This window comes from Hemiscyllium ocellatum, chromosome 18 (genome assembly GCF_020745735.1).
Source record: "Hemiscyllium ocellatum isolate sHemOce1 chromosome 18, sHemOce1.pat.X.cur, whole genome shotgun sequence".
Lineage (NCBI taxonomy): Eukaryota > Metazoa > Chordata > Chondrichthyes > Orectolobiformes > Hemiscylliidae > Hemiscyllium > Hemiscyllium ocellatum.
The window spans coordinates 27,946,965-27,962,751 of record NC_083418.1 but is presented as its reverse complement, the minus strand read 5'-3'; the positions used below and the strand labels follow the sequence as shown (position 1 = coordinate 27,962,751).

At 44.8% G+C, this 15,787-nt stretch overlaps 1 protein-coding gene across 7 annotated transcripts in view; it reads left to right on the top strand.

Annotated features, from left to right (window-relative positions):
* The window catches only part of LOC132824379 (von Willebrand factor C and EGF domain-containing protein-like), a 325,791-nt gene that overhangs the window by 207,777 nt on the left and 102,227 nt on the right, over positions 1–15,787 (top strand). For 6 of the 7 annotated variants that reach the window (XM_060838784.1, XM_060838782.1, XM_060838781.1 and 3 more), the window contains 2 exons: positions 2,072–2,188; positions 13,576–13,701. In XM_060838784.1, the coding sequence (XP_060694767.1) occupies positions 2,072–2,188; positions 13,576–13,701 (243 nt within the window). The remainder of the gene's footprint in view (positions 1–2,071; positions 2,189–13,575; positions 13,702–15,787) is intronic. The other variant, XM_060838783.1, reaches the window with a different exon arrangement.

Genomic DNA, 15,787 nt, shown 5'->3' with positions numbered 1-15,787 from the left:
CCCAACAATAATATTGACATTAGTTAGGCTGTTCAGAATGCCAATACCATAGACAGAGAGCCAGAAGTACTCTGTAGTATTGAGTGGCAGATACTGTACAAGGAGGATGGAGCAAAGACTCCAAGGGAGGTTTTCTGAGTTTTGTGATGTTTTTAATCTTTCAAACAATTCTGGGTGAGGCCCAGTACGAGTTTATTCCTTTTATTTCACTGTTCACAGTAACATAACAGTGTGGCTACATACGATCGATCAGATGCTGGTACCAGTATATTATTGGCTATGTTTTATGATTTGGAAATTAACAGATTGCTTGTATAAGGCTTTTTCATGAGTGAATTAATCTCAGAGTGCTGCTTCATGTGTTGTTCACCTACTTGTATTGAGCAATGATGTCACATTCATGAGATTCACTGTCAAGGACTTTCAGGGATTCAAAGTTGTGCTGTTCCAGACTCTATTGCTGAGTTCCTCAGATCATCCAGTTCTGGTGTGAGGAAACAGATCTTTAATAGGGAACAGGCAAGGAAAAATGTAGAGCCACGGTCTTTGCATTTACAATATGTTGGGGCCGAGGAGGAAACTGATTGGTCTCCCTGTAGATAATTCCATTCATTTTGAAGGTTAAAAACACCACTGGAGAACAAAGTAGAAAATAACTTCATTAGATTACTTACAGTGTGGAAACAGGCCCTTTGGCCCAACAAGTCCACACCAACCCGCCGAAGCACAACCACCCAGAACCATTCCCTTGCATTTACCCCTTCACCTAACACCATGGGCAATTTAGCCTGGCCAATTCACCTAACCTGTACATCTTTGCACTGTGGGAGGAAACCGGAGCACCCGGAGGAAACCCACGCAGACACGAGGAGAATGTGCAAACTCTACACAGTCAGTGACCTGAGCTGGGAATTGAACTCGGGTTTCTGGCGCTGTGAGGCAGCAGTGCTAACCACTGTGCCACATGTTTAAGTTTCTGTGATGCTAAACCTATAAGAATGTCAGTGTTCTTTTTAGACCTTACGGTGGCACAGTGATTAGCATTGCTGCCTCACAGCGCCAAAGACCCAGGTTCAATTCCAGCCTCAGGCAACTGTCTGTTATGAGTTTGCACATTCTCCCCGTGTCTGCGTGGGTTTCCTCCGGGTGCTCCGGTTTCCTCCCACAGGTGAATTAGCCACGCTAAATTGCCCGTAATGTTAGGTGAAGGGGTAAATGTTAGGGGAATGGGTCTGGGTGGGTTGCTCTTCGGAGGGATCGGTGTGGACTTGTTGAGCCGAAGGGCCTGTTTCACACTGTAAGTAATCTGATCTAATCTAATCTAATCTAATCTTCTTAATTTTTATACTGTTACAGGGGTGGTCTTGCTGGAACAATAGTGACATCCTGAGCCTGACCTGCATGAGAAATGACTCCTAACCTAGGAAACTAGGCCAGGGTAGGGATGGTTGCTAGGCAGTAGGCCGAAGCCCAGTTTTGCTGAGAGATCAGCATATCCTATCCACTATTTTCATATAGTGTAACGGTAGTTACACCATTTGGAAGCTTTTCACTCTGGGGTGACACGGTGGCTCAGTGGTTAGCACTGTTGCCTCACTGCACCAGAGACCCAGGTTTGATTCCAGCCTCGGGTGACTGACTGTGTGAAGTTTGCACATTCTCCCGTGTCTGCGTGGGTTTCCCCCGGGTGCTCTGGTTTCCTTCCACAGTCCAAAGATGTTCAGGTTATATTCGATTGGGTTAGCATGTTCGATTGGCCATGCTAAATTGCTCATAGTGTTCAGGGATGTGTAGGTTAGGTGCATTAGTCGGGATAAATGAAGGATCATAGCAGAGGGGAAATGGGCCTGGGTGGGTTAATCTTTGGAGAGACAGTGTGGACTTGTTGGGCCTGTAGGATTTCTATGATTCTGAATCAGAGTGGTAGAAAGTGATTCCATTATTAGTGAATTGTCCAAATTTTTGTAAGGATAAAATATTGTATAATATTGAAAAAGAGTAACAATGAGGACTTGCAATGTCTTATTATTTGCACACCTATGAAATGCCATGATTGTTTTTCTGTTGGCAGATGTGAATGAGTGTGAGAAGAGCAACTGCTCCTACCATTGTGTGAATACACTGGGCAGCTTCCAGTGCCTCTGTCCACGTGGATACACTCAGCATGTGAATGGACGCAATTGTCAAGGTTAGATGCTACTTTCTTGTGTTTCAGTGTCACCTTCCCAAAACTGGCTGTACTTTTGTATCAAGGGGTTGAGATCTACTCGAATGGTATCAGGGATGATAAAGCTACAGTTATGTGGACAGACTAGAGAAGGTGGGATGGCTCTCCTTCAAATAGAAAACGTTAAAGAGAGATTTCATGGAAGTGTTCAAGATTATGACGGATTTAGGCTACTGTAAATACGGTGAGATGATTCAAATGGCAGAAAGGTTAGAGACCAGAGGGGCATATATTTTAAGATATTTGGTAAAGAAAATGGGGCAAATTATAAAAAGAAAGATGAGAAAAGAACGATATAAAAAGGACCTAAGGAGCAACGTTTTCATGCAGTGGGTGGTGCATGTATGGAATTAGCTGCCAGAGGAAGTGGTGGAGGCTGGTATAGTCACAACATTTAAAAGGAATCTGGATGATTATATGAATAGGAAGGGTTTAAAGGGATTTGGGCCAAATGTTGGCAAATGGGACTAGATTAATTTAGGATATCTGGTCGGCGTGAACGAGTTGGTCTGAAGAGTCTGTTTCCATGCTATACATCTCTGACTGTAATTATTTTTATGGCCTTTTAGTGCGATCCCTGTACATTGCCTGAAAGATAGCGGAACATGATTTAACTTCAAGTGATTTAGAATGTTACGATACATTCAAAAAGAGAATTTAGAAGTGCACATGTTCTTGAAAAGGAAAATAAATTCGAGAGCAATGGGGAAGGAGTGCCTTAATGGTAGTAAATAAATAACTCTGAAAAAAATTGACCGAGGCATAAGGACTGAGCAACATCCTCCTGTGCTGAGGGATCCAAATTGCTTAATTTAGAGGGTGCTGCTCTCTTACACATTATGCTGCGCAGGTGGAGTGACTGAAGGTCCTGTAGATGGGGTTTAGGTTAGTGGTGGTGCCCTTTTCCACATGAACTGTTGCATTTGAAGATCAGCATGTGTCCTTAGTAAACTTCTCATTTTCCCGTCAATTCAACGAGCAGTTTGAGCAACTATTGCCATAGACTGTCTCATAGCTAAATTAGAAACCAGATGAACCTACCATGCTGCTGTGTCATCCATGGGTACAGAGGAACACCTATGACACATGTGCCTGGTGTTAGGCCTCTGGAGGATTCTTGCTCTTTTAAATTCAGGAGTGGCCAAACAAGGAGCTGTGGAAAGGTTAGTAAGCTGACACAGATGCAAAGCAGATGAATGTTTATCTACTCAAGTGGAGACTTGCTATTTTGAATTTGACTCTCCTGTGCAAACAGCCACCCGAGGGAAGCTCTTCATCCATTGTCATATGTTGTTCCGTGATTAAGCCAAACAAGTGGTAAAATCCAATAATTACTCATGTGTAAGATGAATAGATCATAATGAAAGTCCATGAGATTAGATGACTCCAAACTATGATCTGATGCTGTTGGCATTCTGACAGGTAAATGAGTATTAGTGCGTTTTGAGAAGATTTGTAGGTCAGGTTGAGGTTCTGGATGTAGGTTCGCTCGCTGAGCTGGAAGGTTCATTTTCAGACGTTTCGTCACCCTACTAGGTAACACCATCAGTGAGCCACCAGTGAAGCACTGATATTATGTCCTCTTTTTGTTTATGTGCTTAGGTTTCCTTGGGTTGGTGATGTTATTTCCTGTTCTTTTTCTCAGAGGGTGTTAACTGGGATCCAAATTGATGTGTTTGTTGGCAGAATTCTGGTTGAAATGCCATGCTTTTCGGAATTCTTGTGCCTGTACCTGTTTGGCTTGTCCTAGGATGGGCTTGTTGTCCCAGTCAAAGTGGTGTCCTTCCTCATTTGTATGTAAGGATACTAGTGATAGTGGGTCATGTCTTTTTGTGGCTAGTTGATGTTCATGTATCCATGTGGCTAGTTTTCTGCCTGTTTGTCCAATGTAGTGTTTGTTACAGTTTTTGCAAGGTATTTTGTAAATGACGTTCATTTTGCTTGTTGTCTGTACAGGGTCTTTTAAGTCCATTAGCTGTTGTTTTAGTGTGTTGGTGGGTTTGTGGGCTATCATGATGCCAAGAGGTCTGAGTAGTCTGGCAGTCATTTCTGAGATGTCTTTGATGTAGGGGAGAGTGGCTATGGTTTCTGGGCATTTTGTCTGCTTGTTTGGGTTTGTTGCTGAGAAATCGATGGACTATGTTCATTGGGCACATGAAAGAAAGAGAATTGCAAAACTTATGACATAGTCACCCCTATGTTGCCTAGGTGATCTTCCTCTGCTCTTCGAAGTTCCTCTGTACTGCAGTGTGTGGTGACTCATTGATGTAATGTTCTAATGTGGCTTTGTTTGTGTGTGTTGGGATGATTGCTTCTGTAGTTCAATATTTGGTCAGTATGTGTTGTTTACCTGTAGATGCTGGTTTGAAGATCCCCATTGACTGTTTGCTCTACTGTGACGGCTCAGAATGACAGTTAGTTGTTGTTTTCCTCCATTTTTGTGAATTTTATGCCAGTAAGGGTATTATTTTTGGTCTTGTAGGTTTCCTGTTATTTTGTTTTGTTTAGTGATGACAAAGGTGTCATCCATGTAAATCAGGAGGGCAAAACAGGGACATTAGATAGCTTTGATAAGTAGAATTAAGGAGAATGCAAAGGGTTTTTTACAAATATATTAGGGACAAAAGGGTAACTAGGGAGAGAATAGGGCCCCTCAAAGATCAGCAAGGGGCCTTTGTGTGGAGCCACAGAAAATGGGGGAGATACTAAATGAATATTTTGCATCAGTATATACTGTGGAAAAGGATATGGAAGACATAGATTGTAGGGTAATAGATGGTGACATTTTGCAAAATGTCCAGATTACAGAGGAGAATCCCCTGGACCTGATCAGGTGTACCCAAGAACTCTCTGGGAAGCCAGAGAAGTGATTGCTGGGCCTCTCGCTGAGATATTTGTATCATGAATAGTCACAGGTGAGGTGCTGGAAGACTGGAGGTTGGCAAACATGGTGCCACTGTTTAAGAAGGGCGGAAAAGACAAGCCAGGGAACTATAGATCGGTGAGCCTGACCTCGGTGGTGGGCAAGTTGTTGGAGGGAATCCTGAGGGATAGGATGTACATGTATTTGGAAAGGCAAGGACTCATTAGAGATAGTCAACATGACCTTGTGCATGGGAAATCATGTCTCACAAATTTGACTGAGCTTTTTGAAGAAGTAACAAGGAAGATTGATGAGGGCAGAGCAGTAGATGTGATCTATATGGACTTCAGTAAGGCGTTCGACAAGGTTCCCATGGGAGACTGATTAGCAAGGTTTGGTCTCACGGAATACAGGGAGAACTAGCCAATTGGATACAGAACTGGCTCAAGGGTAGAAGACAGAGAGTGGTGGTGGAGGGTTGTTTTTCAGACTGGAGGCCTGTGACCAGTGGAGTACCACAAGGATTGGTGCTGGGCCGTCTACTTTCTGTCATTTACATGAATGATTTGGATGCGAGCATAAGAGGTACAGTTAGTAAGTTTGCAGATAACACCAAAATTGGAGGTGTAGTGGGCAGCGAAGAGGGTTACCTCAGAATACAATAGAATCTGGACCAGATGGGCCAATGGGCTGAGAAGTGGCAGATGGAGTTTAATTCAGATAAATGCGAGGTGCTGCATTTTGAGAAAGTAAATATTAGCAGGACTTATACACTTAATGGTAAGGTCCTAGTGAGTGTTGCTGACTGCAGGTTCATAACTTCTTGAAAGTGGAGTCGCAGGTAGATAGGATAGTGAAGAAGGCGTTTTGTATGCTTTCCTTTATTGGTCAGAGTATTGAGTATAGGAGTTGGGAGGTCATATTGCGGCTGTACAGGACATTGGTTAGGCCACCGTTGGAATATTGCGTGCAATTCTGGTCTCCTTCCTATCGAAAAGATGTTGTGAAACTTGAAAGGGTTCAGAAAAGATTTACAAGGATGTTGCCAGGGTTGGAGGATCTGAGCTACAGGGAGAGGCTGAACAGGCTGGGACTGTTTTCCCTGGAGCATCGGTGACCTTATAGAGATTTACAAAATTATGAGGGGCATGGATAGGATAAATAGAAAAAGTCTTTTCCCTGGGATTGGGGAGTCCAGAACTAGAGGGCATAGGTTTAGGGTGAGAGGGGAAAGATATAAAAGAGACCTAAGGGGCAACTTTTTCATGCAGAGGGATGGAATGAGCTGCAAGAGGATGTGGTAGAGGCTGGTACAATTGCAACATTTAAGAGGCATTTGGATGGGTATATGAATAGGAAAGGTTTGGAGGGAGATGGGCCAGGTTTTGGCAAGTGGGACTAGATTGGGTTGGGATATCTGGTCGGCGTGGATGGGTTAGACGGAAGAGTCTGTTTCCATGCTGTACATCTCTATGACTCTATGTAGCGGACCCAAAGTTTGGGTTGGAGAAACAGACAGAAACTAGCCACCAGGATACATGAACATCAATTAGCCACAAAAAGACATGACCCACTATCACTAGTATCCTTACATACAAATGAGGAAGGACATCACTTTGACTGGACCATCACATCCATCCCAGGACAAGCCAAACAGAGACACGCATGAGAATTCCGAGAAGCATGCATGCCAAGTGGACTGTATCGACAAACACACCAATTTGGACCCCATCTACCACCCTCTGAGAAAAAGAACAGAAAATGACATTACCAACCCAAGGAAATCTACGTGCATAAATAGGAAGCTGAACATAACACCAGTGCTTTTCTGGTAGTTCACTGATTATGTTACCTATTATGGCGACGAAATGTCTGACAATCAGCCTTCCAGCTCAGCAAGTAAACTTACATCCATAACTCTAACTCATTGGGTAGAGGACTCTTTGACAACTGAATGGTCGGTTTTCTTAATTCATATGACTTCCCAATTTGGGGCAGATCTACTTCATTTCTGCCCTCAAGGAGATGGTGCTTTCAATAATGTTATTTACATCGACATACTTGAAAATCTCATGTGACGCAGTTGTGTTAAGAGAGGAGTTTTATACCTAGCTTTACAAGAATGTGAGTATTTTATTGAATAGTACACAATTAGCATTATTTTAATTGATAGCAAGTTTCCAGCCCAAAACAATTGCAGGTACAACAGCAACAACAACCCGATTTGTATAGAGCCTTTAACATAATAAAATTTCCAATGAGGCACATAAGAGAGGTGATGGCCTAATGGTATTATCCCTGGAATATTAATCCAGAAACTCGGCTCATGCTCCAATCCCAGTATGGTAGATGGTTGAATTGAATTCAATAAGGAACTTAAATGAAGAGTCTAATGATGACTCCATTGTTAATGGTTGGAAAACCCCATCTGATTCACTAATGTCCTTTCGGGAAGAAAAATGTCATCCTTACCTGGTATGGCCTACATGTGACTCCAGACCCACAGCAATGTGGTTGACTCTCAACTGCCCTCTGGGCAATTAAGGATGGGCATTAAATGCTAACATTTCCAGCGATGCCATCATTCCATGAATAAATAAAAGATGTGCAAAAGCTCAGCCAAAGAGGTTTTAAGGAGTACCTTAAAAGAAAGAACTTGAAAGAAAGAGAATTGCAAAATTTATGACATAGTCAGCTGAAAGCATTAACACAAATGAGAGTGTGATCGGAATCTGAATCAGGATCCCGTCTTTCAGCATTTATTCCCTTGTCTTTTGCGCTGTTAAAAAGCATCAAACCTCTCACTTTTCAGAATTAAATTCCTTTTGTTTCTCAAGAACATTATATAAACTATGACATGGAGCCACAAAAGGGGACTTTTGGTCAGGTGATCAAAATCTTAATTGAGGGTTAAAGAATAAAACAGAGGTCAAGGGGCAGAGCAGTGGCAGGAGCGAATCCCACAGCTGGGGGCCTTGCTAATTGAAGTCATAGCTGAAAATGTGTTGCTGGTTAAAGCACAGCAGGTTAGGCAGCATCCAAGGAACAGGAAATTTGACATTTCGGGCCAGAGCCCTTCATCAGGAATGAGGAGAGTGTGCCAGGCAGGCTAAGATAAAAGGTAGGGAGGAGGGACTTGGGGGAGGGGCGATGGAGATGTGATAGGTGGAAGGAGGTCAAGGTGAGGGTGATAGGCCGGAGTGGGGTGGGGGTGGAGAGGTCAGGAAGAAGATTGCAGGTTAGGAGGGCGGTGCTGAGTTGAGGGAACTGACTGAGACATGGTGAGGGGAGGGGAAATGAGGAAACTGGAGAAATCTGAGTTCATTCCTTGTGGTTGGAGGGTTCCCAGGCGGAAGATGAGGCGCTCTTCCTCCAACCGTCATGTTATTATGTCCTGCATGTCCTCGGTGGAGTGGGAGGGAGAGTTAAAGTGTTGAGCCACGGGGTGGTTGGGTTGGTTGGTCCGGGCGTCCCAGAGGTGTTCCCTGAAGCGTTCCGCAAGTAGGCGGCCCGTCTCCCCAATATAGAGGAGGCCACATCGGGTGCAGCGGATGCAATAGATGATGTGTGTGGAGGTGCAGGTGAATTTGTGGCGGATATGGAAGGATCCCTTGGAAGTAAGGGAGGAAGTGTGGGCGCAAGTTTTACATTTCCTGCGGTTGCAGGGGAAGGTGCCGGGAGTGGAGGTTGGGTTGGTGGGGGGTGTGGACCTGACGAGGGAGTCACGAAGGGAGTGGTCTTTGCAGAACACTGATAGGGGAGGGGAGGGAAATATTTCCCTGGTGGTGGGGTCCGTTTGGAGGTGGCGGAAATGACGGCGGATGACACGCTGTATACGGAGGTTGGTGGGGTGATAGGTGAGAACCAGTGGGGTTCTGTCTTGGTGGCGGTTGGAGGAGCGGGGCTCAAGGGCGGAGGAGCGGGAAGTGGAGGAGATGCAGTGGAGGGCATCGTCGATCACGTCTGGGGGGAGTCTGCGGTCCTTGAAGAAGGAGGCCATCTGGGCTGTACGGTATTGGAACTGGTCCTCCTGGGAGCAGATGCGGCGGAGACGAAGGAATTGGGAATATGGGATGGCGTTTTTACAGGGGGCAGGGTGGGAGGAGGTGTAGTCCAGGTAGCTGTGGGAGTCAGTCGGTTTATAGTAGATGTCTGTGTTGAGTCGGTCGCCCAAGATAGAAATGGAAAGGTCCAGGAAGGGGAGGGAGGAGTCTGAGACAGTCCAGGTGAATTTGAGGTCAGGATGGAAGGTGTTGGTAAAGTTGATGAACTGTTCAACCTTCTCGTGGGAGCACAAGGCAGCGCCAATACAGTCATCGATGTAGCGGAGGAAAAGGTGGGGGGTGGTGCCAGTGTAGTTGCGGAAGATGGACTGTTCCACATATCCTATGAAGAGACAGGCATAGCTGGGGCCCATGCGAGTGCCCATGGCAACTCCTTTAGTTTGGAGGAAGTGGGAGGATTGAAAAGAGAAGTTATTCAGGGTGAGGACCAGTTCAGTCAGTCGAAGGAGTGTGTCAGTGGAAGGGTACTGGTTTGTGTGGCGGGAAAGGAAGAAGCGGAGGGCTTTAAGTCCTTCGTGATGGGGGATGGAGGTGTACAGGGACTGGATGTCCATTGTGAAGATAAGGCATTGGGGACCGGGGAAGCGAAGATCATGGAGGAGGTGGAGGGCGTGGGTCGTGTCCCGAACGTAGGTGGGGAGTTCTTGGACTAAAGGGGACAGAACCGTGTCGAGGTACGCGGAGATGAGTTTGGTGGGGCAGGAGCAGGCTGAGACAATGGATCGGCCGGGGCAGTCAGGTTTGTGGATTTTGGGCAGGAGGTAGAAACTGGCGGTGTGGGGTTGTGGGACTATGAGTTTGGAGGCGGTGGATGGGAGATCCCCTGAGGTGATGAGGTTATGGATGGTCTGGGAGATGATGGTTTGGTGGTGGGAGGTGGGGTCATGGTCAAGGGGGCGATAAGAGGAGGCGTCCGCGAGCTGGTGTTTGGCCTCAGCGGTATAAAGGTCGGTGCGCCAAACTACTACCACGCCTCCCTTGTCTGCCGGTTTGATGGTGAGGTTGGGGTTGGAGCGGAGGGAGTGGAGGGCTGCACGTTCTGAGGGTGAGAGGTTGGAGTGAGAGGGGTGGACAGGTTGAGTCGGTTAATGTCGCGGCGGCAGTTGGCTATAAATAGATCGAGGGCGGGTAAGAGGCCAGCACGGAGTGTCCAGGTGGATGGGGTGTGTTGGAGGCGGGAGAAGGGGTCGTCAGAGGGTGGGCGGGAGTCTTGGTTGTAAAAGTAGGCACGGAGGCGAAGGCGGTCGAAGAATTGTTCAATATCTTGCCGCGTGTTGAACTCATTGATCCGAGGGCGTAGGGGAATGAAGGTGAGGCCTCTGCTGAGGACTGATCTTTCATCCTCCGAGAGGGAGAGGTCTGGAGGGATGGTGAAGATCCGGCAAGGTTGGGAGCTAGGACCTGGTGTGGGACTGGAGCTGGGGGTGGGGGTGGGGTTAGGGGCGGGGACAGAGATCGACGTAGGGGCGGGGTTAGACGTGGTGATGAAGCTCGGTGTGGGGGCGGAGTTAAGTGTGGGGGCGGGGTCATGCGTGGTGACGGAAGTAAGCGTGGGGGCGGGGTGATTGAATTGAAGTCATAGCCACAAATGGTGGAACAACTCAAATTAGGGATACAGAAGATTCTAGAGTTATGTTTCAATTTTGACTTGATTTATTACTGTCACCTGTACCAAGGTCAAGTGAAAAGTGATGTCTTACATGCATTACAAGTAGATTATACTATACAAATATATCAGGGTATCAGAGTCAAGTGCAGGATACTATGTTACAACTACCAAGAAAGTGCAGAGAGAGATCAATATTAATATTAAAGAGGTCCATTCAAAAGTCTGATAACCGCAAGGAAGAAGCTGTTCATGAATCTGTTCGTATGTTTTTACTAAGTTTTATATAATTAGAGGAGTAAATTTAACTCTTATTTTCCTTCCCTTGTACTTGTAAGCAGAAGTCTTCGAAATTTTTATCTCTTTTGTAACAGGTTTTGGCATGTTTCTCCTGAAACTCGGTGTGTGAAGTCAATTTTTTTAAGTAAACAAGCTCTCTTTAGGATTAAATCAGCAATATGTTTTATTCATTCATTCAGACTGAGGCTGATTGTTAGAACACACGCACACTCAAGCACATAAGGAAGGATAAATAAAAAGAGAGTTGGAGAGATGGCTCAGTGGTTAGCACAGCTGCCTTACAGTGTCAGGGACTCTGGTTTAACTCCACCCTTGGATGACTGTCTGTGTGGAGATTCCATATTCTCCCCCTGACTGCATGTGTTACCTCTGAGTGCTCCAGGTTTCTCCCACAGTCCAAAGATGAGCAGGCTAGATGGATTGATCATGCTAAATTGCCCCATATTATCTAAGGATGTGCAGGGTAAGGGGGTGAGCCATGGGAATTGCAGGGTTACAGGGATGGGGGGGTACGGACGAGGTCTGGGTGGGATGCTCTTCTGAGGGTTGGTGTGAATTTGATGGGCCAAATGGCCTGCTTCCACACTGGGATTCTATGATAGTGAAGACTGACTTAAGTAAAGAAAGTTAAGATTCAGATATTACTTGGTGATTGCCCAAGTCCTGCAGATTAGTGTTCAGTGAGAGTTCTTTTTCATAATAGCTATGACTCAGGTGGGTATGGCTACCCAAGGCAAAATTAGCAGAATTCCCCGTAATGTTGAGGAAGGCTCAGCGATATGATGTTGATATGTGGAAACATGGTTCACCTTTCAGTTGAATGCAAGATTTCATCAGGAACTAGGTTTCCAAGACATTTATTTGGATGTGAGGCAGGCTTAGCTGTTCTTTCAATGGCTTTGTAGATTCAACTTACTGGTTGTTAGAAAGCAGGCTAGATGCTACCGGCCAGCTGAAGTCTTTGCAGACTGAATCAAGGCTTCAGAAATGTGTTTTGGCCACGTAACAGCAAGTTTTAGTTTGTCAGTTTTTTTTACTCCTCTGGCCAAGGTTCTATTTTTCATTAAAATCATTCAAAAAACTATGGATGTCGGAGACCTGAACAAACAAAAACAGAAATTGCTGGAGAATCTCAGCAGGTCTGACAGTATCTCTGGAGAGAGCAACACCCATTAGCATTTTGAATCTGGTATGATTCTTCTTTAGAACTGTTTGTCTCTCCAGAGATGCTGCTAGACCTGCTGAGTCTCTTCATCACTTTCTGTTTTCATTTCAGATTTCCAGAATCTTTAGTGTTTTGCTTTTATATAGGTTTTCTATGATATTGATAGATTGTTTTATCAAACGCTGGGGCTCCATATCATTGCTGCTCTCTTATGTTTGTTCAGTACAATATCCACAAGGTGTGAGATTCCAAAGGGATGGGTCTAAATGGATAGAATTTGATGCAAGACAAAAGGTTGATGTCTTGAGTCATCCCGAGTTTCCATTGTGGGTGGGGGGTTTGTGCTGGTCTACTGTTGGAACTTGAATAAACAGTCTTGTAAGTTTAGAGACAATGAATGAGTCAAGAGTCAAGGCGGTAGTGGAACTAGGTGTTGTCAGTGTATGTGTAAAAACCAGCACTGTGTATTTGGAAGATGTCACTGAGCAGAAGCATTTGGAGCAGATAACAAGGGAGCCAAGAATGTATCCTTGGGGGACACCAGAAGTAACAGGGAAAGAATGGAAAGTGAAGCCATTGCAAGTCATTTTCTGGCAACCATTATTTGGATAAGAAGGAAACTCGGTGAGAGTGGTCTTTGTAGCTGGACAACTGTGGAGAAACATTGGAGGAGAATGGAGATTGTCAGTTTATTGGTTCCAGTTGATTTTGGTTGATAGGTAGCAGGATGAGGTGATGATGGAGACAGGAATTGTTAATACTTAGCAGACCATAAACTGCTCTCTCATTAGAGACAGACAACTGGTGGTGGTTTACGCTGAGGGTCAGCATACTTCAGGTGAGAGGAGACGTTGAGTAGAATAGTCCTTCATGGTAACCTCAGGTCACTAATGTCCAGTTGGTTGACTTTCTGCTCACAGAAAGTGGTGGAATTAGAATGGTGAATAATAGTCCAAGTGGCCAGACACAATTGGCAGGGTAAGCAGCTCAAGCACATGCTTAAGAGATCTGGAGGAAAGCAACTTGAGGCTAAAGTGAGAAAATACAGTTTGTTGGAAAACCTATTGGAAGAGGAAAAACAGGCACAATTAATTTTGAAATATCTGTACACAAAGAAACTTGAATTGGTTTGCCGAGAGAGTAAGTTCAACTTGGAGAACACAAATGAAATATGGTGTACAAAAACTGTAAGGATAGATAGATATCTATATAAAATCCTCTTCATGGCGGAAGACATTGTCATATCAGATTGGAAAATGGTATAAAACGAGTCAGCTAATCATAGGCAGAAGAGTAGGACATACCAATTTTAATACAACATGGGCATTAATTACTCTCATTGGTTTCAAGATAACAATGAATGTGGTACTTCTGGAGGTGGCCACTGTGCTCATAACTGCGTCAACACAGCAGGAAGCTACTATTGCACCTGTCATCCAGGATATCGGCTCCACTTTGACAGACATACTTGTATCCGTAAGTTCTTTCCTCTCTTATATATGATGTACTGTTCTCACAGACAATGGTTACTTCATTTCTGATTCTGCAGTTGGAAAATTGTCTTTATCTGTTACATTGATTGAAGGCTTGAGCTCACTGGAAAGGTTTTAATTAAACAAGATTGTGCTAAGGCAATGATAGTTGAGCTATAGTCCATTGTATATAAACTTGTCTTGAATTATGTATTCATGGCTTTCTATATAAGATGTCATCAAGGATCTAACAGTGTGCAACTTATTATGTTTTTGAACATCTATGTCTTTGCTTTTGCTTTTTGTTGTCTTTAAGTACATTCTTAGCGATGGACTTGTTCAATTGTTTTGTACTGAAGTTAGTCAGTGATTCTCCTGCTCTTTGGATGCTGCCTGACCTGCTGTGCTTTTCCAGAACCACTCTAATCTAGACTCTGATCTCCAACATCTGCAGTTCTCACTTTTGCCTCATTGACTAAGGTTGTGAGATTATGCCCTGTTATCATGCAGAAAGCTGTGGAGACAAACTCAATGACTATATTTAAGACAGGTGAGTTCTTGATTAGTGAGGCAATCAAGGATTACAGGGAGAAGACAGGATGGTGGGGTTAAGAAACAAACCTGTCGGAGCAGACTTGATGGGCTGAATGGTCTAATTCTGCTCCACTAAAATATGGTCTTCAGAGGGGATCCAAGATGGCGGTATCCTGGTAGGATCACATTTGCTGAGCTCCGTGCTGCAACACTGGTCCGACAGAGCACAAACCCATCCAAAACACTCTACAGTGCACAAAAACACAGTAAAGGAACTGGAAACCTGAAAAATCTTACTTACCTTTAACCTTGCAGCTGAAGAATGCCAAAGAAAGGAGGAAGCTCACCCTGAGCCAGGGCCGGGCCATGGTCCAGCCCACTGAAGCAGTGGGCTTGCTTACTCACCACACCCTGGTGGAGGAGTTGGCCAAATCATGCAAGGTCCTGGGGAGGCAGATCCAGGAAAACATTGAAGAGAAGTATCTGCTATGCTGCAAGACTTGGGAAAAAGGACCGAAGAGCTTGAGCGCCGGGCTGCAGGGATAGAGGCAGAGACTGACTCCTCCAAGAGCTGGATTGAACACCTGGAAATACAGATCCAGGGTCTGTTGGATCTGGTAGATGATCTCGAAAACAGGGACAGAAGAAAGAACCTGCATGTTGTTGGCATACCGGGGGGGATGGAAGATGAGTGACCGGTGAAGTTCTTTGAGAAGTGGTTCCCGGAGTTCCTTGGTTTGGAGACTGAGAAGGGAAAGATAACAATTAAAAAAGCCCATCAGATCGTGGCATGAAAACCAGGTGTGGATCAGGGACCTTGCCCTGTCCTGGTAAGGTCCCATTATTATAAAGACAAGCAGAGGGTCATGGAATCCTTTAGAGCCCAGGGGAGGGATCAGAGGGCATTGGTGTCTGGCAGCTCCAGGGTCATGTTTTTTCAAGACTTCTAGGCAGCAGTGGTCCAGAAAAGGAAGCCTTATAATTGCGTCAAGAGGAGATTGAGAGAGGTTGGGATCCAGTATTCTTTAAGATATCCAACAGAATATCTTTAACATATCAATCATAATGGATCCATACATTTGTTCGACTGTCATCAGATAAAGCGAACAACTTTGTGGACACTTAAGTCAAACGGCCAAATAGGCATAGAGAACAGAGCTGATCGGGTTTGCTCTTCTTTAAAAAGGACTTAGTGAGTCTCCTTTCTGGTAATAAGTTGTGTGAAATGATATCTGGGAAGGATTGAGTATTTATTTTTAATTTCTAAGTTATGTTAAGGGATGGGTGACATATTTATTTTTAGTTTATTTGTCTACAGTAATAACCTTGCTCTTGGGTGTTTTGTTCTCTCTACCAGGTAGTCTGTGTTTGTGGTGCGACCCAAGCTGGTGGGAGTTGAGAGGGCGGTTGGGATGGTTAGTAGATGTGTAGGATGTGTAGGTGTGTAGGTGCCCCCTTTGAATTGGGGTGGGCGGGGGGGGGGGTGGATGCGGCACGGTAAATACCTCCAATCAGTGCCTTTGGCGATTTTTTTGTTTTTCTGTTTTTGCTGTATA